The sequence below is a fragment of the Alternaria viburni genome (assembly GCF_023758015.1).
Source record: "Alternaria viburni strain BMP 2772 chromosome Unknown scaffold_1, whole genome shotgun sequence".
In the NCBI taxonomy this organism is placed as follows: Eukaryota; Fungi; Ascomycota; class Dothideomycetes; order Pleosporales; family Pleosporaceae; genus Alternaria; species Alternaria viburni.
In genome coordinates this window covers 2,321,119-2,343,840 of record NW_026055770.1, presented here as the reverse complement: position 1 = coordinate 2,343,840, position 22,722 = coordinate 2,321,119, and the positions used below count along the sequence as shown (strand labels likewise).

The 22,722-nt window shown below is 50.8% G+C and overlaps 10 protein-coding genes and 1 non-coding gene across 11 annotated transcripts; 4 read left to right on the top strand and 7 right to left on the bottom strand.

Annotated features, from left to right (window-relative positions):
* The first annotated feature begins 683 nt into the window (after positions 1–683).
* J4E79_000838 lies at positions 684–792 on the top strand. Its single transcript has one exon. It is a non-coding gene; the product is annotated as a tRNA-Lys (tRNA).
* Positions 793–1,640: 848 nt separating this feature from the next.
* On the bottom strand, positions 1,641–3,344 carry J4E79_000837 (uncharacterized protein; the record flags this gene model as incomplete). Its single annotated transcript, XM_049349752.1, has 2 exons — positions 1,641–2,059; positions 2,519–3,344. The coding sequence occupies 2 exons, from the start codon at positions 3,342–3,344 to the stop codon at positions 1,641–1,643; spliced, it is 1,245 nt and encodes a 414-aa protein (XP_049216539.1).
* Positions 3,345–4,259: 915 nt separating this feature from the next.
* J4E79_000836 (uncharacterized protein) lies at positions 4,260–6,074 on the bottom strand (the record flags this gene model as incomplete). The annotated part of the gene is made up of 1 exon (XM_049349751.1): positions 4,260–6,074. One exon carries the CDS (start codon positions 6,072–6,074, stop codon positions 4,260–4,262), a length of 1,815 nt encoding a protein of 604 aa, XP_049216538.1.
* A 784-nt stretch (positions 6,075–6,858) lies between these two features.
* J4E79_000835 (uncharacterized protein) lies at positions 6,859–7,590 on the bottom strand (the record flags this gene model as incomplete). The annotated part of the gene is made up of 1 exon (XM_049349750.1): positions 6,859–7,590. The coding sequence occupies one exon, from the start codon at positions 7,588–7,590 to the stop codon at positions 6,859–6,861; it is 732 nt and encodes a 243-aa protein (XP_049216537.1).
* A 505-nt stretch (positions 7,591–8,095) lies between these two features.
* Positions 8,096–9,213, bottom strand: J4E79_000834 (uncharacterized protein; the record flags this gene model as incomplete). The annotated part of the gene is made up of 3 exons (XM_049349749.1): positions 8,096–8,257; positions 8,312–9,091; positions 9,142–9,213. The coding sequence occupies 3 exons, from the start codon at positions 9,211–9,213 to the stop codon at positions 8,096–8,098; spliced, it is 1,014 nt and encodes a 337-aa protein (XP_049216536.1).
* Positions 9,214–10,080: 867 nt separating this feature from the next.
* Positions 10,081–11,142, bottom strand: J4E79_000833 (uncharacterized protein; the record flags this gene model as incomplete). Its single annotated transcript, XM_049349748.1, has 1 exon — positions 10,081–11,142. One exon carries the CDS (start codon positions 11,140–11,142, stop codon positions 10,081–10,083), a length of 1,062 nt encoding a protein of 353 aa, XP_049216535.1.
* A 1,379-nt stretch (positions 11,143–12,521) lies between these two features.
* On the top strand, positions 12,522–14,582 carry J4E79_000832 (uncharacterized protein; the record flags this gene model as incomplete). Its single annotated transcript, XM_049349747.1, has 2 exons — positions 12,522–12,558; positions 12,628–14,582. The coding sequence occupies 2 exons, from the start codon at positions 12,522–12,524 to the stop codon at positions 14,580–14,582; spliced, it is 1,992 nt and encodes a 663-aa protein (XP_049216534.1).
* A 482-nt stretch (positions 14,583–15,064) lies between these two features.
* J4E79_000831 (uncharacterized protein) lies at positions 15,065–18,092 on the top strand (the record flags this gene model as incomplete). The annotated part of the gene is made up of 4 exons (XM_049349746.1): positions 15,065–15,616; positions 15,681–16,020; positions 16,114–16,394; positions 16,764–18,092. 4 exons carry the CDS (start codon positions 15,065–15,067, stop codon positions 18,090–18,092), a joined length of 2,502 nt encoding a protein of 833 aa, XP_049216533.1.
* Positions 18,093–18,228: 136 nt separating this feature from the next.
* On the bottom strand, positions 18,229–18,975 carry J4E79_000830 (uncharacterized protein; the record flags this gene model as incomplete). The annotated part of the gene is made up of 1 exon (XM_049349745.1): positions 18,229–18,975. One exon carries the CDS (start codon positions 18,973–18,975, stop codon positions 18,229–18,231), a length of 747 nt encoding a protein of 248 aa, XP_049216532.1.
* Positions 18,976–20,056: 1,081 nt separating this feature from the next.
* Positions 20,057–20,449, top strand: J4E79_000829 (uncharacterized protein; the record flags this gene model as incomplete). The annotated part of the gene is made up of 2 exons (XM_049349744.1): positions 20,057–20,292; positions 20,422–20,449. The coding sequence occupies 2 exons, from the start codon at positions 20,057–20,059 to the stop codon at positions 20,447–20,449; spliced, it is 264 nt and encodes an 87-aa protein (XP_049216531.1).
* Positions 20,450–21,727: 1,278 nt separating this feature from the next.
* On the bottom strand, positions 21,728–22,336 carry J4E79_000828 (uncharacterized protein; the record flags this gene model as incomplete). The annotated part of the gene is made up of 2 exons (XM_049349743.1): positions 21,728–22,057; positions 22,295–22,336. 2 exons carry the CDS (start codon positions 22,334–22,336, stop codon positions 21,728–21,730), a joined length of 372 nt encoding a protein of 123 aa, XP_049216530.1.
* Between the last annotated feature and the right edge of the window lie 386 nt (positions 22,337–22,722).

The window sequence follows — 22,722 nt, the reverse complement described above, 5'->3', positions numbered from 1 at the left end:
CTTTATTTTATACTTTTATAAAATACTTAGTAGAAAGTAGTTACTTATTTAAAACCTAATTTATTAGATTTAAAATACTTATTACGCTATTTAAAATAAAATATAAGTATATTAATATACTTCTTTTAAAAAGTTAATATTAGTTTTAATAGTTAGAACTATATAGATTATTAGTAGAGTAAGGCTATAGCTTATTCTTATTTACTTATACTTATAGGCGTATTAGCTACGCCTAAAATAGTACTATATATTTATAGCCTATAAATTATTATATATCTACCTAAAAATAGTGTAATTCTTTAATTATAGTACCTGTATATAGTAATAGTAGTTTAAAGACTACTTAGTAAGTAGTCTTTATTAAGCTATCTTACTATTGCAATAAATTATAAGTCTAAAAAGTAAGTATCTTACAAATGTCTTTAAGATAAAATAACTAATACAGCTATAGCTAATAGCTAGTAGGTTATAGTAGTGCTTTACTAAGCATGTAGATAGTTAGTGTTCCACTAATAAAATTTTCTAAGCGTCCCGCGGACATCCTCCCCGCCCCGCCTACTATACTTCTAGTCATGGCAAACTTCATCCTGGAAAGCTGTACAACCATGCTCTCGAGCTAGAGATTCCATTGTTTGGTATATAATGTTTGTTCAAAAACTGGTTTCCATCGAACAACATTACTAGCCCGGCTAGCTCAATCGGTAGAGCGTGAGACTCTTAGTCTTTCACGGTCTAACAGACACGATTACTCAGTACATCTCAAGGTTGTGGGTTCGACCCCCACGTCGGGCTTGTACGTTCTAGTCTTTTTGTTTCGGTTCATTTGGTCGCTTTAGCTCTTTTTTTGGGTGTTGAGGATGTTGGTGGATGGCTTTTCCATCACCACAACCTTTTTACCCCACCACTACACCCTACGAAACCGTATCTGCACACTAGAACGGTCGCAGCTCTGCTTCAAGATGTCGCCACATCTCTTGTATATTTGTCTGGTCTGTCCCGGGCTGAGATGTACAGTCCGTTACTCCCCCGTCGCGCTCCCGCTGCGCCAAGCAGCTTTTGAACACCCAAGCTTAATCGAAGTTACAGACATAGGTGGCTGCTGAAACCCTTGCGGATGAACGTCCTCTCGCCATGTATGTACTCCTTCCAAGAAGGCAAAGGCATCAACTTGCCCCAAAGACGTTTGACAAGAAAGGCGAGTTCAGACGACATTTAACATCCCTTCGCTAGCAAGCTTCAAGTATGGTACTCCTATTCGTTGCCCTGCCCGGAGGTCATCGCGCGGCCCAGCTTCCATTGTCGTGGCCCTCACCCAATTCTGTCGTGTACCACTAGCCTACGGCATCGCCACCCTGTTGAGATGAGATCAAAGAACCTGTTATGCAAAGATATTGCCTTTTTACACGTTGTGTGCATGACCAAAACCTATCGTCGAGGTATACGCTGCAATCACGGTAGCTGTACGCAGTGCTAAAATATGGCTTGGGGGTATTCGCTGATTTCTACGCCTTTAGGCATTCTAGCGAAGAAAAGTAACATATCTCTATAGTAGTACTTGGTCTTTTGTACAGCTATTGAACAAATACATATATGCTGCAAATTGATAGTGTCTAGATAATTTACGGTACTAATTGAAGACCTCATGTAACTGTAACACTTCTTCGCGGGAATTGCGAGAAGAAGGTGTGCGCTTCCTCTTCAGTCTTGAAGAAACCGTCGACCAGACCGATGCGGCGGTAATTAAAGCCTCCGTCTTCTACTGGCACTAGAACGATGCCACGAAAGTGCCAGGTAGGAAGCTCATTCCGCCATGTACATATAGGCATGCAGAAGGCTTGTTTCACCATGTCGTCCTGGGTATCGTAGATGATCTCGGTGTCGTGATAGACCGAGTCATCAGTCTCAATAACGAGAGGTTTTTCGAGCGCTGAACTCGGATCAAGATATTGGAAGTGGGCCAGGAAATTATTGTTGTCCAGAATGCCCTTTTTTCCTGTTGTGACGATGGTGACCCAGGGACCTCTCAGCTCGAACTGTCCGCCAGTGACTTCGCCCGTATCTAAATCATTCAGACAATGCGTTATCGCCATGAAATCCGCATCGCTGATATAGTATGTCAATCTGTCCCTCTTTGGCAAATTAGGGTAAATTATCGCTCCATCAACTGACATTGGAGACCAAGAAGGAGCCCGATAAACAGCTAGTCTCCTACCAAATCCTCTCATTCGCCAGCACAACCCAAAGCGAACATCTTTGTCCCAGAGGCCAGCAAGATATGTATGGTATTTACCAGGTCGGCGAGTGTTCAACGCTGATCTCATGTCATTTGCCAAACCAGATATAGCCACAAGCTTGTCAGACGCATAAGTGAGTTGGCAGGTACTGTATATGCGCAGTGTATCATACCACTCCCTGAGAAGGTCCTCATAAGGGTCTCTGCCGTGGCGAAATTGTATGTCACCAATAAACAGTTTCCATAGTCTTGTTCGTCCGCCTTCCAATACATGACTCTGTTTACCAACGTCCAAAGACTCCGGGGTTTTGTCAGATGCGCGTTGTTCGCGACACTCCCAGAAGACTTGATGTGACCCAAAGTGTAAGACACGGGGTGATAAGAGACGTTCTTGAAGACACCAGCCACGCTCCATCGTGACGTTGCCCATCTGGAAAGACTCTGCCTCCTTCCTTTTTTCATCACGATGTACAAAAGGCACGGGATTGTCGCACGATGTGTATGCGATATTGACGATAGTTGGCTGGACTCTGACAGGGTCTCGTGCGTAGAACAGACCAGGATTGTCGTGAGTCCCCGCAATAGCTGAAATGGTAAGGTAGGAGTTGCGGTAGATAGCTTGCATTGTAGAAGCTTCGGCTCGCCAATCGTGTAACAGGTCCTGTATAATACAGATTGCATCAATCCATATATATCGGATACCTAGCCATGATGTGACATCAATGGCATCGACATATGTTTTTGGAAGGGAACTGAGTGGCAATCCAGTGCGCATCGTATCGAATGTAGACTCCAAAAGACGGGTCTCGCCTTTTGTCTTCATGGCACCCCAGCGATACGACAGCGCAGTGTATCTTGAGGCGCAAGGCACCTCTTCTCGTAAAACCAGGCGACATGTAGTGGGGTTACCAACATCGTTGATCTCAAGCAATCTCGTAGGCAAGAAAGCAGAGTCACTGGCTTGTCCGCAGTACATATGGTTCGCGAGACAATTCTTATCCCATTCGTTGATCAGCTTCCGAGTGCACTGGCCACCGGTGTTGTTGTCCAGCTCAAGGGCCAACTTGTTGCGTTTCTGCACAACTTCGAGGGGCTTAAGACATGCTGACATCCTAGAATACCCTTCGCTGCTTATCAGATCCATTTCTAGCACTTTTTTGTCGACCGACACTTTAAATGTCGTGAAATATCCATCGTCGGCTGATGTAACTTTATGCCCATCGTATCTGAAGACAGCAGAGAATCTGAAGTAAGCACAGACTAGGCACTGCTGTTCCATAGACTGTATCAATGAATCCTGTGTACGGTGATGCCCAAACTCATAATTTTCGATGTCGAACAGGGTGCAGCGTTCTCTGAACTGGGTGCCCCGAGAGCTGTCATCTTCTACTGGTAAGACTCGAAGGCGCGGCGTGACAGTGGGGTCGTGTATTCCCTCCAGACATCGCTTGCAAACATCGCAAATCATCCTAGAAACGGTCGTCGCGAGCGCGGGTTGAGTCCTGAAAGGGAGTATCGATGTAGGACGTTCGAGGATCTTTTTGTTGTGTTCCAGGCTCGCCGTGAAGTCGATGCGAGTTCAAAAATCATGGGCACAACTTTACCAGGAACGTAGATGCACGGCATAGTTAATGCGTTACAGATGGATGGTGACGTGGCGGTACATGTAGGTGTGCGGCACAGTAAAGGGATAAGAGAAATGCGTGACAGTTTGGGACACATGTGCGGGGTCGTAGATGCCTGCAATCTCAGCCCCTCCCACGCGACTTCCTTGCACAACCTGACCAGCCGTTTTAGCATGGATCTAGTACTGTTATCTATCCGAGTAGTACAGTTGCCCTAGGCCGAGATGTTTCCTCGTAGATACAGTCTGGGATCATATAATTTTTAGGTGCGCGAAACCTTTCCTCAATTATCACCATCATAAAAACGCATAGTCATCAAGCACGTAACAGTGTTAATTTGCAGATCAAACGTTTATTATCATGATATATACACATCATCAAAGATGAAAAGAGACCAACCCCTACTTGTTAAGCCTCTTAGCCCTCTCCGGGTCTCTCCACCAAGCACATTGCTCCATCCTAATAGCAGTACCCTCATCCTCCATCATCGAGCCACCCTCTGTTGGAGGGTTGATCACCAGCTGCCTACCGCCGGTACCCTCATACTGCTCCCACTTGGGACTGTATCCCAAGGCGTATGTGTTTGGGTCTCCACTGACAACGAAGCTGGCCCAGTAGGCACTGTACATGTCTGCAATCTCAGGGTACTGTGTGTTTGCCTGTCCGTTGAAATACGAGGAGTCACTTGCGTGCGGTACACCCAGGTATGTCGGCGCCCAATTTGGTGTGTTGAAGCGCGCTTTGTACACGGGAGCGGAGGTAGAGGCCATGACGGAGGCGGTGTCTTGAACTGGGCAGATGTAGGAGTAGTCGCCGTAAGCTGCGGATACGCGGGCAAATTGGTCTGAGACGTAACCTAGTGTGCCCTGCTGGGGCTTGACATCTGGGTACAAGGTCTCGAGATCGGCGAGATCTTCCGGTGTGAGGCCGGGTGTGAGGGTCTTCCAGAAGTTGAGGAACTCGGCGTTGGTACGGAGGTCTTGGGGCGCGAAGCCTGTGCCTTCGTCGGTCACGGATGAGATGAGCATCGGGATGTTGAAGAAAGTGCCGTCTTCGCCGGAAGTTGAACCGCGCTTCTCAAGGAGGGGACCGGGAGAGACGGGTTGCCATGGCCATGTGATGTTGTAGTTGTGAGCGTTATATAGCGAGGAAGACATGAACTGGATGTCATCGGCCTCTGCGGCGCGGAGACAGTCAAGAGCGGCTGAGCTGGGCGACTCTGGGCAGTTTAGGTAGTCCATGATGTCTGCGACTTGCTTTTGGTAGAGAGGGTAGTCGACACCTGGGAAGGCGCGAGCGGTTGGTGAACCTGAAGACAAGATGGCCTTGCTGAACAAAGGCTTTCCGGCATCCTCTGCGTAGTTGTGGAAAAGGTGGATACCGACCGAGTGGCCGCCAGCACTTTGACCGGCGAGCGTGATTTGGTCTTTGTCGCCTCCAAAGTCGCCGATGTACTTTTGCAAGAACTCCAATGACATCTTCTGATCGCGGATACCGAGGTTGAGAAGACCCTCATCTTGCATGAACTTGGCTGGCAAGCTGCCGAGCGCACCCAGTCGGTACTGAACGGTGACAACCATAACAGGCTCGGGGCTTTGCTCAACGAATAGCGGACCGTCGAAGCTGCGGTGAGAACCCGAGACGAACGAGCCACCGTGCAAAAAGACCATGGACGGGAGCTTCTGGTCCATAGGGATACCCGAGGGTCGGTATACGTTGATGGTAAGGCAAGCTTCCGACTGCCCGAGGGAGCCGTACATGTTCTGGAAGCAAGCCGGTCCAATTGATGTCGCATCCTTTGTACCATCGAATGGTTCGGGCCATGTTACTGGCATAAACCTTCCGTGACCAACAGGCTGCGTAGAGTACTCAACATTCATCCACGCATCCACTGGCCGACTCAAAGTCTCCGTCTTCTTCAGGTTCATAAGAAGCTGTGTGCCCTGGAAAGATCCATACTCCGGCAGGGTGACGAGAAGAGAACCGTCTGGTGTCTCATAACTCGGAGGATCCGGGCGTTGGGGTGTACCAGGCTGGTATGGCCTGGCCTGGCTGAAAGCGCCAAAGTACCAGAATAGCAAAGCAGTGCTACCGGAGAAAATCATGATGATGGCTAGCCTTCGCTTCCACCATCGTGGGGAGAAATGGGTTGCTTTCATAGTATTTTCCTGCTCCCGTACTTCTGCCGATGGCGGTGCAGGGAGTCGGTCCGCCATGGGTGCCGACTGGCGCTATCGGCAACGGATAGCGGAGAGACTGCGGGGATGCAGGCGATGTGACTATTGCTACGGATAATCTCGCATGCGCTTATTCGCGTTGGCGCTAGCTTGCGGTCGTGATGGGTACAACGTTGGTGTTGAAGGGTGAGAACGGCACGTGGCTGGCGAATAATGACGTTGCCGAGCCACGATAGGGCACTACCGAGTCAAGATATCGGTTGTGCAAGGGTGTCCGGAGCCATGTTGTGAACTTGCATCTTCACTTGCCTCCGAAGCTTACCCCCATAAAGATTACTTTCCCTCTCCAAGGCGCTTGAGTAAAGGTCCGTGGAGGCAATTTTCTCTCGTCGCCCGCTCACCGGACGCAGCTGGGCATCCATGATGATTACGTGCCTGTATTAGTACGGCACGGCTGCAGAACAGAGCTGCAGAACAGAACTGCATCGCGCAGGAAGATCGCACATAGACCCTATCCTCCCAGTCTGCTTTTGGGATGATCAGCTCATTTCTATTGGGAAAAAGCTTTTTGAGTTCACAGCGAAGCAATAGATTGTGGCGTCCGGAGGAGGAGAAAGCATCTGCACCCCGCAAGCTAACGCAGACTAATCACAGTGTTGGCGGCCTCGCGCGGCAAATGTTCTGGGTCCGAAAAGTAACTGGCGCCAAGGCTGCGCTTTGCATTGATATCTTCCTTGTTGAATCCAGAACAAAAGTTGGAGTACTTCTAGCGTCCCCCACCTCCAGTGTCAATGCACACAACCACACAATCTCCCATCTCTGCCTACTTTCCCTGCTCTGCGGCCTCCTTTTCCACGGCATCCGCCATGTCGGCCAACGTGTCGAACTTCCAGTTATATACAGGATCATCGCGGTTTCCCATGACCGCACCCGGCCTGTAAATCCATGAACTCTTGATTCCCATGTCCTTTGCTGGGTGGTGGTCGTGATATTGAGATTGCGCCGTTTGCAGCACCTCGTGCTTCTCGACTCCGAATTGCTCCTTCACTTTGGCCAGCATGTATTCGAAATTCCTTAGGTCGGGCTTGTAAGATCCGATGTCTTGGGCGGTGTAGACGGCGTCGAACTTGTATCCCTTGAGCCCGTTCGCATTTCCGATCTTGAATGAATCATGGTCGACGTTGGAAAGAACGACAAGCTTGAAGTACTTGGACAACCTCTCCAAAGCAGATGGTATATCAGCGAATCCAGGCCAGTGTCCGATACTCGCTCCAAATGCTTTGTTCTCTTGTTCACTGGGCTTCTCCAGACCAAGTTTCTCACACAACTCAGGAAGCACCATGGCGAGTACCTCTGAGTACTTGAGATGGCCGTGTTCGCTCTCAACTCTGGCCTCGATCTTGTGCATGACTTGCATAATGTGCTTGCGATCCATGTTCTCTTGACCAGACTTCTTAAGATGGGGCTGGAGGGCGGTCAAAGCGCCCGCCTCCCAGTCTATCAGGGTGCCATACACATCGAAAGAGAGGAGCTTGAAGTCGGTAAGCTTGGACATGATGGTGTTTGGTGTGTTGTGGAAAGATAAAATTGTGTTTGGGTTTGAGACACTTGAGACAACTGAGATTTGTAATGATGGTTTTGAAAGCGATGTTGGCGATTATATACCGCATCATGACTGTACAGTTGAAGTTGCCCAGAGCCTCTTGGAACCCCACTTGGTACTATGACGTTAGCGGGGCACCACAACACGCCCTTCAAACTACATGCTGGGGTTGCGACGATCAAGACTGTGATAGCAGCTTATAGGTCTTGATCTAGACGCTGCATACGCTTTGTAGTGGGATATGACCTTGCTTTGGGGTTGAATTTCGGGTTATGTAACGCGTCATACACATAGCTGGCGCGTGAGTCGCGTTTAGTTCGTCTCCCTTCCATGGAACTTGAGTATGCGGCATCGTTCATTAGACGCAAGTGTGATAAACTGTGGAGCGTATCTAACAAGCACCTGAGTCATAATCGGACATTATCCATCCAGAATCGGACCGCTATTTACCCTCGGTCTACGCAGTGTTGACAACTTCAGTTTTCATCTCGTATGGCAAGCTATCAATCTTCGACTCCAGGACTTCCTTGGTTAGCCTCCACAAGTTTCTCTGCAACTTCTCATCCCTGGCCTGCTTGGACGCTTCTTGGACCTTCTTATCAGGAACGATGTAGGAGTTCTGTTGGCAATTAGCTTGAGTTTCTGATGAAGAGGACTTCCAGAGTCGACTTACTTGAATCTGCTCCTTCGGAACATCGGGCGACGCTGCGGCAAACAAGGCTGGGCGACACCCCTCCGCTACTGGGTCTTTCATGAACGGTCGCACGGCTTTGACCCCAATCTTTCCAGCAGTGCCATAGGCCTCGATTGCTTGATCTTGCTGATCCGTTATCACGCCACCAGGGTGCGTCGCGTTGATCCACGGTAAGCCCGTGCTCTCTGTGACTTGACCGAACTCTCCAGCCTTGATACGGAGGTACAGCTCGCGAAGAAAGAGGATCTGCGCTAGCTTGGTGCGGTTATAGAGCTTCATTGCACCGATGTCTTGGTTGATCTCTTGGATGGACTCAAACTTCATGCTCGAGTCGGCTCCCCTGTGTAGGTCGGAAGATTGGTGTACAATGCGCGAGTCGGGTGTCTTCTGCAGTATAGGCAATAGCATGAGCGTGAGGTGGGCCTGCGAGAAGATGTTGACCTGCATGTGGCTATCCAGACCATCCCGAGTCTCGTTGTATACGCCAACGCCCAAACCCGCATTGCAGACCAAAGCATCAAGCCTGTCCAGCTCTTTTGCCAGCGACTTGGCTACTTCGTCGACTTGTTTGAAGTCTTCGAGATTGCACTTGCGCCATTCCACTTTGCTTATGTCACCCCATTCCTTGAGCGCTTCTTGAGCTTCGTCGGCGTGTTGCTCTTTGTTCGAAAGGAGGTAGATTTTCGCGGGGTTGTGCTGGAGGAGGTGCGCGACGATGCCGTATCCGATTCCAGCGGAGCCGCCTGTTACGACATAGATCTGAAAGATGCATTAGAAACCTGCACATGTAGAGGGAGGGATAAGCTTACCTTTCCGCTGAGGTCGGGGATGTCTGTGTTGGGATCGAAGGCGCTGCCGATGGCTTTCTTGATGGTGTCCATGATGCTTCAGGTTCAGCTGGTTGCTCAATACCTTACTTGTTCTTCTTATTTGTATGGTAGACGGTTGTTCCAATCCAGGCGAGACCTAAGGATATATCACGTTGCCCCAGAACGCGTCGCGCATCGTGTCGTCATAATGAAATGGGGTAGGCTGCACCTCTCAGCCAGTAGCTACGGCGTGTGCATGTCGCGTCAGTAGACTCAAATATGAAATCAGTCGGTCGAGCCAAGAGTGATCAATGACCGCTCTTCACATGTGGCTGCGTGGACATGGAGGGCGAAGAAGTGTTGGTAAGAGACATCAGCCCTGGAGGGTTGAGACGCGCTCCGCGGTCGATACGGATCCTAGTGGCACTGACATAAAGTGCCACAAGGTCTTTCTCACATATTACACCAACATCAAGATAGCTGCTGCTCTGAACAGGATCAATGCGATATGCATTTATATTCGCCGAAATAGTTGAGGACGTAGTGGTGATGTTAATACTGAGAGAAGACTTTGTGTGAGGAGGCGGAGATGGCAGGCGCGTTGTGAGCCTGATGGCTGGCAGCCCCGCACAGCTACCCGCATCATCGCGCGTTTCTCCTCTTCCTTCGCTATACCCTCCAACCAGACTTGTCAATGCACCATCCTTCGCATACCGTCTATATGATGCGTATACACTCTCCAAGGAACTTTATCCAGTCTTTGTGGCAAATCCACCACAAGGCTGAAGCAGAAGAAGAGCACCTCGGATCCACCACTACATCTTTTCTTTCGCAACTGATTGCGCAAGACCATATTCGACGCTGAACTACGGCTTTGACCAGTCATCTTTCATGGCTTTTCTCAAGCTTAGTTGGAGCAGTATGTTGAATTGAAGCCAGCTAATTGCTAACACTACACAGTATCTTTGGCCCTAGCTCAAGCTTATTCGCAGCTTCCCAGCTATCCCAAGGGCCTTCTCGCCGCCGAGATTGGCGTAAAAGAGTGATGATGCGCTGAACCAAGATAGGGTCCTCGCAGAATGTCGCTGTAAAAAACAGCGAAGGAATCGTGTCGCTATCCAGCGTGAACATTGGCCGTCCCAACCACGATGCCTCCATACTATACAAATGCCCCGCCATGTCCAGGAGCTCATAGTTGAGCCTCGATAACTCTTCGTCGTTGTCTTCAGTCTCTGGAAGTAGGATTATTTCCAGTGCGCATCTGCGAAGCATGAGGACAAGTAGTTCGCGCTGAACTTCCTTCGGTAAACTCCGTGAGTCGGCCAAAGCTGAGACGAGGAGGTCGAACTTCTTCTTCCAACGCTCGAAAGATGCGGTGAGCTCTATCGTTTCGTTATCTAGACCACGATCTATCGTAGTCTCTTCATCTCCATCACAACCAGGATCGGTATTGAACAGCCTGATTTCTAGGTCCCATAAGGCCTCTTTGCATTCTGGGACGCTTGAAAATGGTGTACGCTCTTCGTCAATTTCGATCAATGGCGTGGCGTATGGTGTCATGTCGGAGATGACGTCTTCGTCGTCGACGAGCATGGCTGCGTCCACACCGAAGCGAAGTAACACGGTCCCGATCTCCTGCATCAGCTGTTTTGAGTCGTTTGAAGCGGCCGACAGGTTGCATGTTTCCAACAGACGTGCGCCGGCCCGCATGTGACGAATGCCCTCGTCAAAGCGACCGAGCAAGTTCTCCAAGCACACAAAGAGTAAACAGCAGGTCAGAATCGTGACCTCAGCATTAACGGTTGTTGACGTCTGAGAATCCTTGATGCTCACTAAGTCTCCAATGGCTTTGTTATAATGCTGTGTGGCGATGACTTCCAGACGGGCCATCGACTCGTTTGTATCATCCAGAAGAGGCGCTGAAAGCTTTTGGAGGTAGAGCTGATGGGCTGCACCGAGCGCAACCACTGCATGTCGTACCGCAGGCTCGTTATGGCTCATTGGAAGCACTCTTCGGGACCAGAAGTCTTTCGGAGTGGCGAGACGGACGAAATCGACGATGGTGATGGAGCAGAAATGGTAGAAGAAGAGCCGTTCGCGCGCGCTACCGAAAAGGCCAAAGCCAGATCCGACGTCTGGGGATATGCTACGCGTCTGACGACGAGCGACGGTACACTTGCTTGCTGCAGAGGCTTGGATGGCTTTCTCTCCAGTAGGTGATTGCTTCTTTTGAGGCGGCAGTGGCGCATACCCATCACACTTCACTTGGCCCTCTCTACATCGACGGCAGGTTGGTTTCTCTTCGTCACATTTCTTTCGGCGTATTCTGTAGATCAACACGCGGCATGTCAGTATGTTGAGCCTGATATGTTGGGCGATCGTGGATACCACGCTGTTTCCAAACACAGTTGCGGAACACAAAATCCTGGTATGAAGAAAGAGGTGGTGCACTGGGGAGATAACGCCCAAACACACTTACTTGCTGCGAAAGCACATTAGCAAAAGCTCCGTTGTGTCGACCACCCAAATTGTCGCGCGCAGAAAGGTCATCTTCGGTGTATAACACGGTGTTTCTTAAGGATCGCAGGTACAGAGGCGATAGAGTGGGAAGAGGGAACGAAAGAAGATGAGGCAGCTGCACTTCACCACGATTCTGGAGAACGTACCATGTATTACATCCTGTGCGAACTTTGGGAGAGAAGGTGCGCACTCGAGGGCCCTTTGTCAATACCGGCAGATCCATGATCATGTTATTGGCTGTGGCGTATGTCGGGTACTTCACCTTATAAATACGAGTTCACCCACAAACTCAAAATGGTTGAGGCGGTGCTATTTTTCAAAGAAGCCACAGTCGAAGTAAGGGCTGAGGACGCGCAATTGTTAGGAAGAAGAACAAGGAGATGGGAGTCCCGATCATGCGTTCTAGTTCATCTTATCGGCCCGACACGACGACCGTGATTGGCTCCAGCGTATAATCCGCCGGTCGGAAACGCCAATTTGACTGTCATCACCTCCGTCTCCACTGCGACAACACCTGGGCATCCACAACATCCACTGATCTCGTTAACAAGCTACTGGAGTCGACTCATTTCGGGTAACGTTGTGCAAGCTATACGCCGGCTGTATGATGCCTATCTACAGAGAACACAGCCTCCCGAGGTCTTGTCGACGGAACGCCCTTTTCGGAAACGTCATGGCAACAAGATTGGCATCGGCTGGTGACGTCCTCGCTATCGGGAAGCTGTATATAGAGGCAACGTTTAACTGAGTGGAAGATCATCTCGTTCTATATCTAAGATTCGCTCCAGAACGGCCATCCTATAAACACCCGGTGAAGCGTCGGGAACAGTTTACATCCATCGTTCCGAGCAAGCTTCAAGATGCGTTCTCAAGCGCTTCTTGCTCTCTCAGGCCTCTGTAAGTATCAGACCAAGCTTACCCATTACTCAATCGTTTTTCAGATGGACAAAAGCTAATTCAAATCAGGCCTTGCGTGTCCCGCCTTTGCCGGAGTCGTCTCGCGTGGATCAGACGCATCAATCGATCTAACACCAACCAATGCATCTACAACCAGCAAGGTCAAGGCCGATATCCGAGCTGATACCAATCGAGACGGCACGGTCGACATCACAGACGTGGAAGACTGCGAGGACTGCGACGGCAAGACCGAGTGGACTGCCGACTATGGCGCCATCTTTCTCCCCAACATTGGAGACACGAACAAGCGTTGCTCTAACGCCCTCCTCAATGGTCCTTCGGTCAGCAACGAGCGAATTGATGCTTGCAACGATGCTTCTGACAATGTCATGCGCTCCGAGCAATATCTCGCTCCGCTCCGCACAGTTCCACTGCCTGAGCTTCCCGATGACGCTCATGGTCGCATCTACATCAAAGATCCCGTGCAGCGCAAGTATGTCCGCATCTTCCACAAGGCGAGCGAAAACAGCACCTGGAGCTATGTCGACGGCAATTCCACTTTCAGCGCAGCCGCTCTGCGTGAGGGTCTTGTCCTCGGTGTTGACGGACGCGACACCCGTCGACCCAATGGCTGGGACGGCCGCGTTACTATTAGCTTCGATGTCGAGAGCTCGATAGGTGCCTCTTCTGATGATGTCATGCTTCGCGCTGCACCTGTCCTCACCCATACTCATCTCGACCCTGTGCAGCAGGTCATTGCTGTCAAAGGTAATGAGACCGGCAATCCATGGATCCTTCGCTTCACCGACGCCCTTCAAACAGCCGTCAACGAGTCTGGCCTCGAAGAAGAACTTTACCTCTTCTCCGGAAGCGATGATATCTGGGCGCAGGACTTCATGGAGCCTGGCTTCGCTTCGATGCCCGGTCCCGACGGACCCATCACCCTGCGTATCATGATCCGTTCTCCCCAGGACGAGCGCGTTGCCGGCAGACAGCTCTTCGAATACTACCGCGACACTGGTATCGGTGCTGTCCAGCAGCTTGGTGGTGCCCGCGATGAGATCAACTCCGGTGGTAACATCGAAACTATTCCTCCCTACGAGATTAATGGCACTACTTGGCCTGCCGGTCGTCTGATTCTTGGCAACCATGGCGAGCAGAAACACTTCCTGCTTCCCTTCTTCCAAGCTCAAGAGACACAAGATCCCCTTCTTCTCGATACAGACTGGCTGGTCATCGGCCACGTTGACGAATTTATCCAGTTCATCCCTGTCGATTCGCCTCGTGGTTGGGTCGTTATGGTCACCGATCCCATGATGGGCGTCGAAATGTTCCAGCAGCTAAAGGACAGTGGACACGGCTCAGAGCACGCCTTTTCGCGCAAGAACGATAGCCAATCATTCGCTAACTGCACCTCCGATTTCGCCTGTGCTGCCATTCCCGTTCCGCCAATCACTATCAGTGAGTTGCTTGCCAATGAGGATCTCATGTCTGTGCAGAAGCGCTGCGCCGATCGTATCGAGGGCAATCTACAGATCCTCAAGGAAGCAACAGGAGTTACTGATGACGAGATTATTCGCCTACCTGAGATGTTTAACGGAAATCCTTTCGGCGACCTTTCCGCAATTCTTTCCGGTAATGCGACAAGTGGCTCGACATTTGGCGGAAACTCTTCCGATAACGCGACAGATGAGCTGAAGGTCGGTGCGCTCTTCCCCGGTGTTATCAACGGCATTGTCTTGACCGACTTTGACACATACATTGCTCCCAACCCCTGGGGTCCCGTTGTGAACGGAACGGATGTTCTTGGCGAGAAGCTCAAGTCGCTGTACGCCAGTGTGGGTATGGATGTCATCTACATCGACGACTGGAACACACATCACAACTACGGCGGCGAGGTCCACTGCGGTACCAATACCGTGCGCGATATGGATAATGAGTGGTACTCGTCATGGGCATCTGATGAATGTGATGATGAAGGTGGAGATGACGATGACGAGGAAGGCGATGGCGAGATTTACTAGGCTTAACTATGTCGTGCAGATACCGGCCATGGCCTCCATAATGCATTCATCTGCTCGTATCCAAATCAGCAGCTCCTTTCACCATTTTTGTCCACGTTTCTACTTGAAAACTATCTCGAAGGCTGCGACGACGTCTCGTCTACTCAGAGTGATCTGTTCGCACATGTAAGTGTATCTAGGTAGCATTCATCTTTGGGGTACTCGGGTCAAAAACGTCGCTTGAGGAAGTAGATCCGCGCGGCGTGAGATACAGTGACTCTCGGTAGCTACAACGTTTCATTTCCTTCATATATCAAATCGCCGATAGGGAATAAGGAACTGCTGCTCTTTCGCGCTGGTCGACCTTTCATTGCTACCAACGGAAAAAGCCCGGACCTGTGTGGCCTTTACGCGCCAGCTACTTAAATATGTACCCAGGGAGCTCCACTTTGGAAACGATTTAACTCTCGCAAATACCTCCACCAGGGTTAGATTCTACCCTGATGATCTCAAAGCTCTTGGCGCTCGGTGCTGTTCTTCTCGCCTCTGCCACCGCTGACGTCTTCGACTCGTCTTACTCCAATGTCTCCAGCGCTGCTATCGACGAAGACAGGATCGAAACCGCCGTATTAGTTGACACCGAGACGACAGAACCCGCCGATGACGTTCTATGGAATGCTGCCTTAACCAAAGGCCGGATGTTGATACTAGCCACGAGCTTGAACCTTCCAGAGGCTGCCAAGGTCTATCAACAGATGGAAACTCCCTGGGATGGAACCCTCGAACGCGAACTAGCACTTTGGGGCTACTCGGAACCTGACTACCCGGAAGTTGAAGACTCTGACGAAAACTGTGTCATGGGGAAAGAAAACCACGGCCTTCAAGATATGCTCAAAGAGCTACACGCAGATGATAGAGATTCACGCGATGGAGGGGACAACATCTGTCACACAATCCAACATCAAGACGGACCTACCTTGGAGAAAGATAAGAACGGTGAAGTACCAGAAGATCCTAGGGATCAATACTACAAAGTTGAAGGGCGCAGATACAGGGTATGTGAGCACGTAGAATTCGACATGGCTACAACTTGACGCAATACAGCTGACATTGCTCTAGGTTACCGGCGCGGATTCCACCATTGGTATAAATCCAAAGGCTGGTATTATCTTCTTTCTGACCCTTGAGAGCCCCACCTACGCGGCGAGAACGCTATGGAACGTACCCTCCGTCAAGCCGGACGAAATGCCTAAACTCCAAAGAACCTCGGATCTTACCTGGGGTCTCTGGAATAGGCATAGCAAAGAAAGCCTGTCCAACATCAACTACTTCTTCACGGTGGCAGTTGTGAACCCGGAAACGCGCAAGATCATCAGTAGAGCCATGGGACAGAATGCTGTACCGAAGGCTCCAGGATACACCTTTAGAGCTGACAATGAGAACTTCATTGCTCTGCTGGGTATGTATACGATTGCAGCTTTCTCTGATTTGTTCACCAGAAGCTCTCGAATTCTCAACAGTTACAGGGTATGCACTAACTACCAGTCTCTAGGATCGCCGAACCTTGTAGCAGTAATGTTCTTCCTCCTCCAACACAAGACTCGGTTTGGCCACAATCGATGGGTTACTGAGATCCGTGTTTTCATACCAAATGGGGATTTGAATACGGTTTCGATGCTTGTAAAGGTTGAGCGAGCGCCCCCGACAGAACCTCCCGAACCCGATGAAGATCCAGATTGCGTGGAGGAAAGGTCGTTGACAAGTGCGACAGTCTCACCGCTGAATATCGATAGTTGGAAGGGTGGCGAACGTGCAAATTCGACCTTTGAGGAAGTGAATCTGGTTAGAAGACATATCATATGGGCTTAGACTCGGTCACAAGCGATGGACATAGGCTTTACATGGTGAGTTCGAACTAGATGCTTTGGCGACTCCATTGATGGAGCATCTCATACGAAAGTCCACATTACTTCAGGATGTTGTCGACCTTATCTTGTATCCTAATCTAGTCGGCAGAACACGTTTCTACATCTCACTTTCACAACATAGCCATTGCGCATTGTTAGCACACGAGCTCCTACTCTGGCCGGTTAAGTAATTGCTCGCTTCCTTTTCACCCACCACACCACTTTCTCGATCGCGCATCGCTAGACCAGGATGCCTACAGAATACGGCGACGAGACCGTGGCTGAGCTGGAATAGCTGCCGCCGAAACAAGAATATATTGCCAACCTACGCTCAGTCGCACCCCCAGCGGACGAGCCGACGTGTGCTATATGTCGTGGCGAGTGGGAATATCCGGCCCAGGAAGTCGTCGAGCCAAGCCCTCACTGCTCTCGACATCCTCTCCACAAAGATTGTCTTCTCATAACCTTTGCAACGGAAGACGGAGAGGAAGTCAGCAATCTGTGTCCATTTTGCCGTCGCGAACTCTTCGAGAAGATCACACAGCCGCCTGTGGAGCCCCCGAATAGCGCGAACGATACCTACCAGCAAACCACCCAACTCTATGACAACCTTGTGGCATTTCATTTCCAGATTGAATACAACGACGACAAAACCGAGGATCCCCACCTCCTGTATCCTTCTGGCCCGACTATCGAGGATGCCTTGCAGAAAGACGGTTTCTGGTCTGCTCTTCCCTGTTTCTTAGACGAATGGTATCACCGCAATGCGTCTCAGATTATCGAGCAGACAAAAAGCTATAGGGAACCACTATCTATCGTGGATATGGGTCGCGCTGTGGTTACTACGTTCTTTGGCACTGGTGAGCCACCGTCTCGCAGGATTACACGTCTCACAGGCGAAGGTCGCGCAGCTATTACTGCGCTCTTTGCGCACGAACCTGACATCGAAGAGTTGTGTCTAGAGGCTACGGAGCTATTGGATCACCAACAAGGCGAGATTGTAGTACAATGTATCCGCGCCGCCCTCATGTACTACGACCAGTCTGTCTTCCCCCAACTCGTCGAGGATTTGCAGCGCAAAGCTCGTCGGCTCATTGCCTACTATGTCCTTACTTCTCTATTAACAGCACGCAGACGCCCCGATGAGGACGTGTGGTATCGAGGAACAAACATCCCTCGCTGGCTCCAGCTGGTCCGTTTCCGTAAGATGCTGCACCGAGGGATCAACCAGTGGGCTTCGCCGACCTTCTTCGCCAGCCAACCCCCACTCGAGATGAATTTTCCTTACGGTCACCTTATGGGTGTTACCGAGGGATTCGGCGAGCATGACTTGTTGGAAATACAGTATTTCCGGCCCACCGATGTAGAGCCGTATCAAACTCGTATTCGACCTATCGCTCGTGGTCATAAGATGATCATAAAGGAGGACACCTCGGTATTTCGATTAGATCCCAATCTCCCAAATGGCACTATCTTTCAATTTCTGAAGGACGGAACCTTAACAGCTCGGGAACTCAGTCCTGCCTTCCTTCATGACATTTCCTGCAACCGTGAGGAAGGTTTCTTCGATCTCGTTCATGAGAATGGGAGTATGCTGAGGATCATACGTAGGTTCATGCCGTAGGGGCACTATGGGTGGCTAGGACTCGGGTTGCACGTTGCTACATACATACATGTAATTTTTAACAGCTAGATAGCTTCCGAGGCGGTGTATACTTGCCTGGGTACCATGTTTAGCAACGTTTTGCACTATGAGCTTACTAGTTCCCATGCGTATCCGCGATCTCCTTCTGGCCCTTCCTCACCCACGCTTTGAACGGATCCTGCACATCGGGATTCCTCCTCAACTTCTCAATCTGATCCTCGCCCGACGGCACTAAGAGCCCTCTCTTGACCGCATCTCTCCCCTCAATCTCCTCACACCACTTCTTCAGCTTCGGAAACTTGGTCATCTCAATCCCCGCCCATGGTGCCCACCGAACCCATGTAAAGGTCGTGATATCCGCAATACTGTACTTGCCGCGACCTTTGCCTGCGAGATAGTCTCTATCCTGGAGTCGCGCTTCTAAAACTGAGTAGAGGCGCTTTGTCTCATTCTTGTATCTCTTGGTGCCATAGTCAATCTTCTCGGGTGCGTAGCGCACGAAATGGTTTGCTTGTCCTTGCATTGGGCCCACGCCGGCGTTCTGGAAGAAGAGCCACTGTATCATATCCATCCGCTCGTCACTATCCTGGAAGCTGAACTTGAAGTCTTTGTCATAGTGTTCGGCGAGATACAGAAAGATGGCTCCAGATTCAAAGACGGGGTACGAGTCGCGGCTGTGGTCTACAATCGCGGGTATGCGACCGTTGGGGTTGACTTTGAGGAATGAGGCGGACTTCTGCTCATCTTTGGATAGATCGATGGCGGTGGTCTTGTAGGGGATGCCGAGTTCTTCGAGGAAAATGGAGATCTTTTGGCCGTTGGGTGTGGCCGCTGTGAGGAGCTCGATGTTGGGGGTCGTCATTTTGCGTTTTGGCTCTCACTTTGCAGTGTCTCTCGTATGTGAAATTTCTTGAAGAGGAGACATCGATGCTGCAGTATCACTGCTTACATAGATGCGCTATACCCGCACTACCGATGGTCCCGTGGACTCGTATCATGATGACGTATGTTGAAGTAGCTGAAGAGGACGTCATTAGGGTCTGCTGTTTGACTGCCAGCACTCCGAAGGTAATTGGATATTTCCATCAAAAGAATGCATTTGAATTGAAAGAGCAGTTGTTCAGCTTGCAATGTAGCAAAGAAGTGGAGAGCTCTTCCCACTTTCAACGCGCGTTGGCATTCGGGTTAGCGCGGCGCTAGTCCACGCTCAGGTGTCGCGTGCCTCCCGCAACCATCATCACCACGACGCACCACCAAACTGAATCTCTTGTGACACATGAACTCCTTCCTTCTCTTCTATGCTGCAGCTTCAAACAAAGAAGATAGCTCTCGATCGCCGATAATGTACCGGTTCGCCGATGCATAGCCATGCCGTTCGTTTCGCGCGGTGGTCTGATTTTCTTTCGGCTTTAGTCCCATTTGGCCCAAAACAGCAACCATCATGCCACTTTCAAGTCCGCGATCCAATAGGTGTGTAAGGGACCGTTGCATGTGACTGATGTTGAGCGACTTTCGGGGCTTGAAATACTGCTTGTCTGTGGAGGCGACGGTCTTACTCTCTCTACCGTAATCCTGTTGTTCTTTCCTCGTTGTTCATTCTTTCCTCCTTCTCTATCGCGCAAACTACTCTCCGCGGCTTTGTGACCTTGGAGTCTATCTACCATTCGGGTAACTCGCGATACAACCTGGTAAACCACCGTTACAGAATACCTCCATCGCACAGAACCGAGAATACTCGCGCAGAGACTCCAAGATCGAGCACGAAGCACAGAAAGGCACTCGCAACAAGGTGTGCGAAATAGGCTGACTACAAAATAACGCCTACTTCTCAATTTACACACATTGGGAACCCGCACTTCTACAGCCAGATTACATTCGACGCTTTCTCAACTCCTCATTTCAGACGAACATCTAAAGCTTCCAACACAACAAATCCCCCCACAATGATGATAACCCGCACCTTCTCCCTCACCAACTTCCTCATCGGCTCGTCAGCCCTCTGCTTCCAAATCTTTGTACTTTACCCGTGGCATGAGAAGCTGGAAGAAGAGTTTGTCGAGCTGAAGAAAGAGCATGCAAGGCTACTGGAGGAGACGCACGAAAGGCACAGGGGAGAGTTGAGGGGGATTAGAGAACAGCTGGAATTGGCCAACGAGCGAAGGAAGACTGGGAAGTTTTGGTAGGCTGGTAGGATTGGCATGGCGAAAGAGGAGGAGATGGTGGAAGGGAAACATGCTAAGCAGAGATGTTTGTACTCAGTACCTATCACGATCGCAGGCACCTAATGCGATCGCTACTCGGAGCATAGCATCGGGTTCGAATGGAAGACGGAGTAACGCGCTCTTAATGTGCCTAGATACGCCCAATAGTCCACAATGGATCACCATAATGCGAAGCCCGTATGCGTATCTGAAAACAACAATAGCAAGCAGACGCAGCCAATAGTACATGTAGCGAACAACAAAGTTCACGAAAGCGAATGCATCTATCGAAAAACACCCCTCCGTTCCCTCCGCGAAAACCTTCCTTAGCCCATATAACAACTCAGAAAAGAAAAAAAACTTCACACACAATAAACTACTCCATCACATCGATAAACTGCTGCCCTTCCAATAGCACCAACGGCTCCCCCTCCCTCCCTCCTGTCAAGTCTGTCAAACGCGGACCCAACTCCGCCACTCGGGGTCCATCCAATCCATCCAATCCGTCCTAAACCCACCCTGTCCACCAACCCAAAAACAGCCCTTCCGAGCGCCGATCTTAGGGGGGCAGCAAACCAGCGGACCAGCAAAACCCCTTACCCATCCTCTTTCTCCACAATGACGCCAGCAAGGCGCGGAAACAGTAATATGCAGGTTATGGTGATCAGCACGCACCAAACAAACAAAGCCGTGCAAAAGGGATCAACACGCATGCAGCGTGTGCCGAGCCGCGTGGGTTGACAACTGACGTTTGACGTGCCGCGTGCAGGTGATTAATGATTAATTCGCGGCAGGCTGGCATGATGATGATGATGATGGTGATGATGTGTGGTGCGGGACGGGTTGGCGTGGGATTGATTGCGCGACGCGCGTTTTGCGACTCAGACTGTACAATGAGGCGATTTTCACGTGCAGAGATACTGATACTGATAGGCAAAGGTGTGTTTTGTAGTCATTCGCATTTCAGTAGATAAATGTGAAAGGAGGCAGGCGCTAGGAGACGTGAAAAAGCCCGTGAAGAGTACAACATGCAGCATTGGAACGGGAAATGGAATTAGTAGTAGGAAATGTAACGCCTTGGTATAGTAGTGTCGAAGAAAGCTCTCAATCCGAAGCCGTCATGTCTCGGAGAGTGATGAATGGTCCTCCTTAGCAGCACTCGCAGCCTTTATGTCCTGCTGCGGATCCGGCTGTCGCCCAGGCCTAGCAACACGCCGCCTGGCCCCTCGATTGTACCTGCGTGCGCTCCCTCCCGCGCGAGAACAGATATCTCGCATGCTAAACCCCCCAAATCCGTGCCCCATAAGGAATGTGACCGTGTGCATGGCCGGCTGTGGCTGCGAGCAGCTGTCGAATCGCGGCTTCCCTGAACGAAAAAAGATGAAAAGTGGTGTTCGCGACAATCCTCATGGCTTATGTCTGAATCTCCTTCTTCTCTGCGCCCTTTGGCCGGAAGACGGCGTCTTGACCCGACATGCGACGTGCGAGTGCGCGGTCCAGCTTTGCTCCCAGCGCCAGCTTGCTCATGTCGTCTGTCTTGCGCTCGTTGAGGGCGTACCGTTGTTGGACCAGGCGCTTGTCTTCGAGGCGGTCAAACCCCGCGTTCCATGTCTTGATGTCGTGTGACTTGGGGTCGCCGGCTGTTGACGAGGCTTGCGAGAGGTGCGAGGGCGCGATGGAGGGTGTGAGGGTGGGTGTGGCGCTGTAGGTGGACATGCGGGTTGATGCGCGGTTGGCGGCCGACTTCTTCTCGTTAGACTGTGCTTGTGCTTGTTCCGACATGGTCGCCGTGTGGTGTGCGTGTTTGTGTTGGTGCGGGTGTGTTGGAGCGCAAAGGCAGGTGTTTGTGTAGTGAGTGTGAAGGGAGAGGAAGGCGCAAAGGAGTGAATGTCAAGCACGTAGTGCAGGTGCTCCTCGGCGAGCATCGACCACACGCAGGGGACGTCTGAAACGGGCAGTGGATACGGGAGAATGACTTACGTTGGCAAGCATGGGCCGCGAGGACTCAAGAGAGTTTGTCATGATGCGCGCCACGGCGAGTCCGGTGGTTAGTAGGTGGGCGGGGATAGCGTGCTGCTTGCTAGGTCGCCGGAACTGCAATCGTACGACGGCGATTGAAGGGTATAAGAGCGGGCGCACGCAAACAGAGCAGTCAGAGGCCGGTGTCCGTGCTGGGTCTGTAGAGAAAAGCGAGGAGATGGGTGTTGTAGTCGGTAGAAGTCCTGTGCTCAGCCTGCCTTACTCCTGCGCGTTTCAAAGGGCCCAGATCGGCAAGGGGCGTCGTGAGTAGCAAGATGCACGCGCAGGGGCACCACGGTTAGCGAGTCGCAACGGGCGGCGGTGATGTTTGGTAGGATTCTAAGACGTCAGCCTTGCAGACAAGCAGCGGCATGTGCGTGGTCAAGACG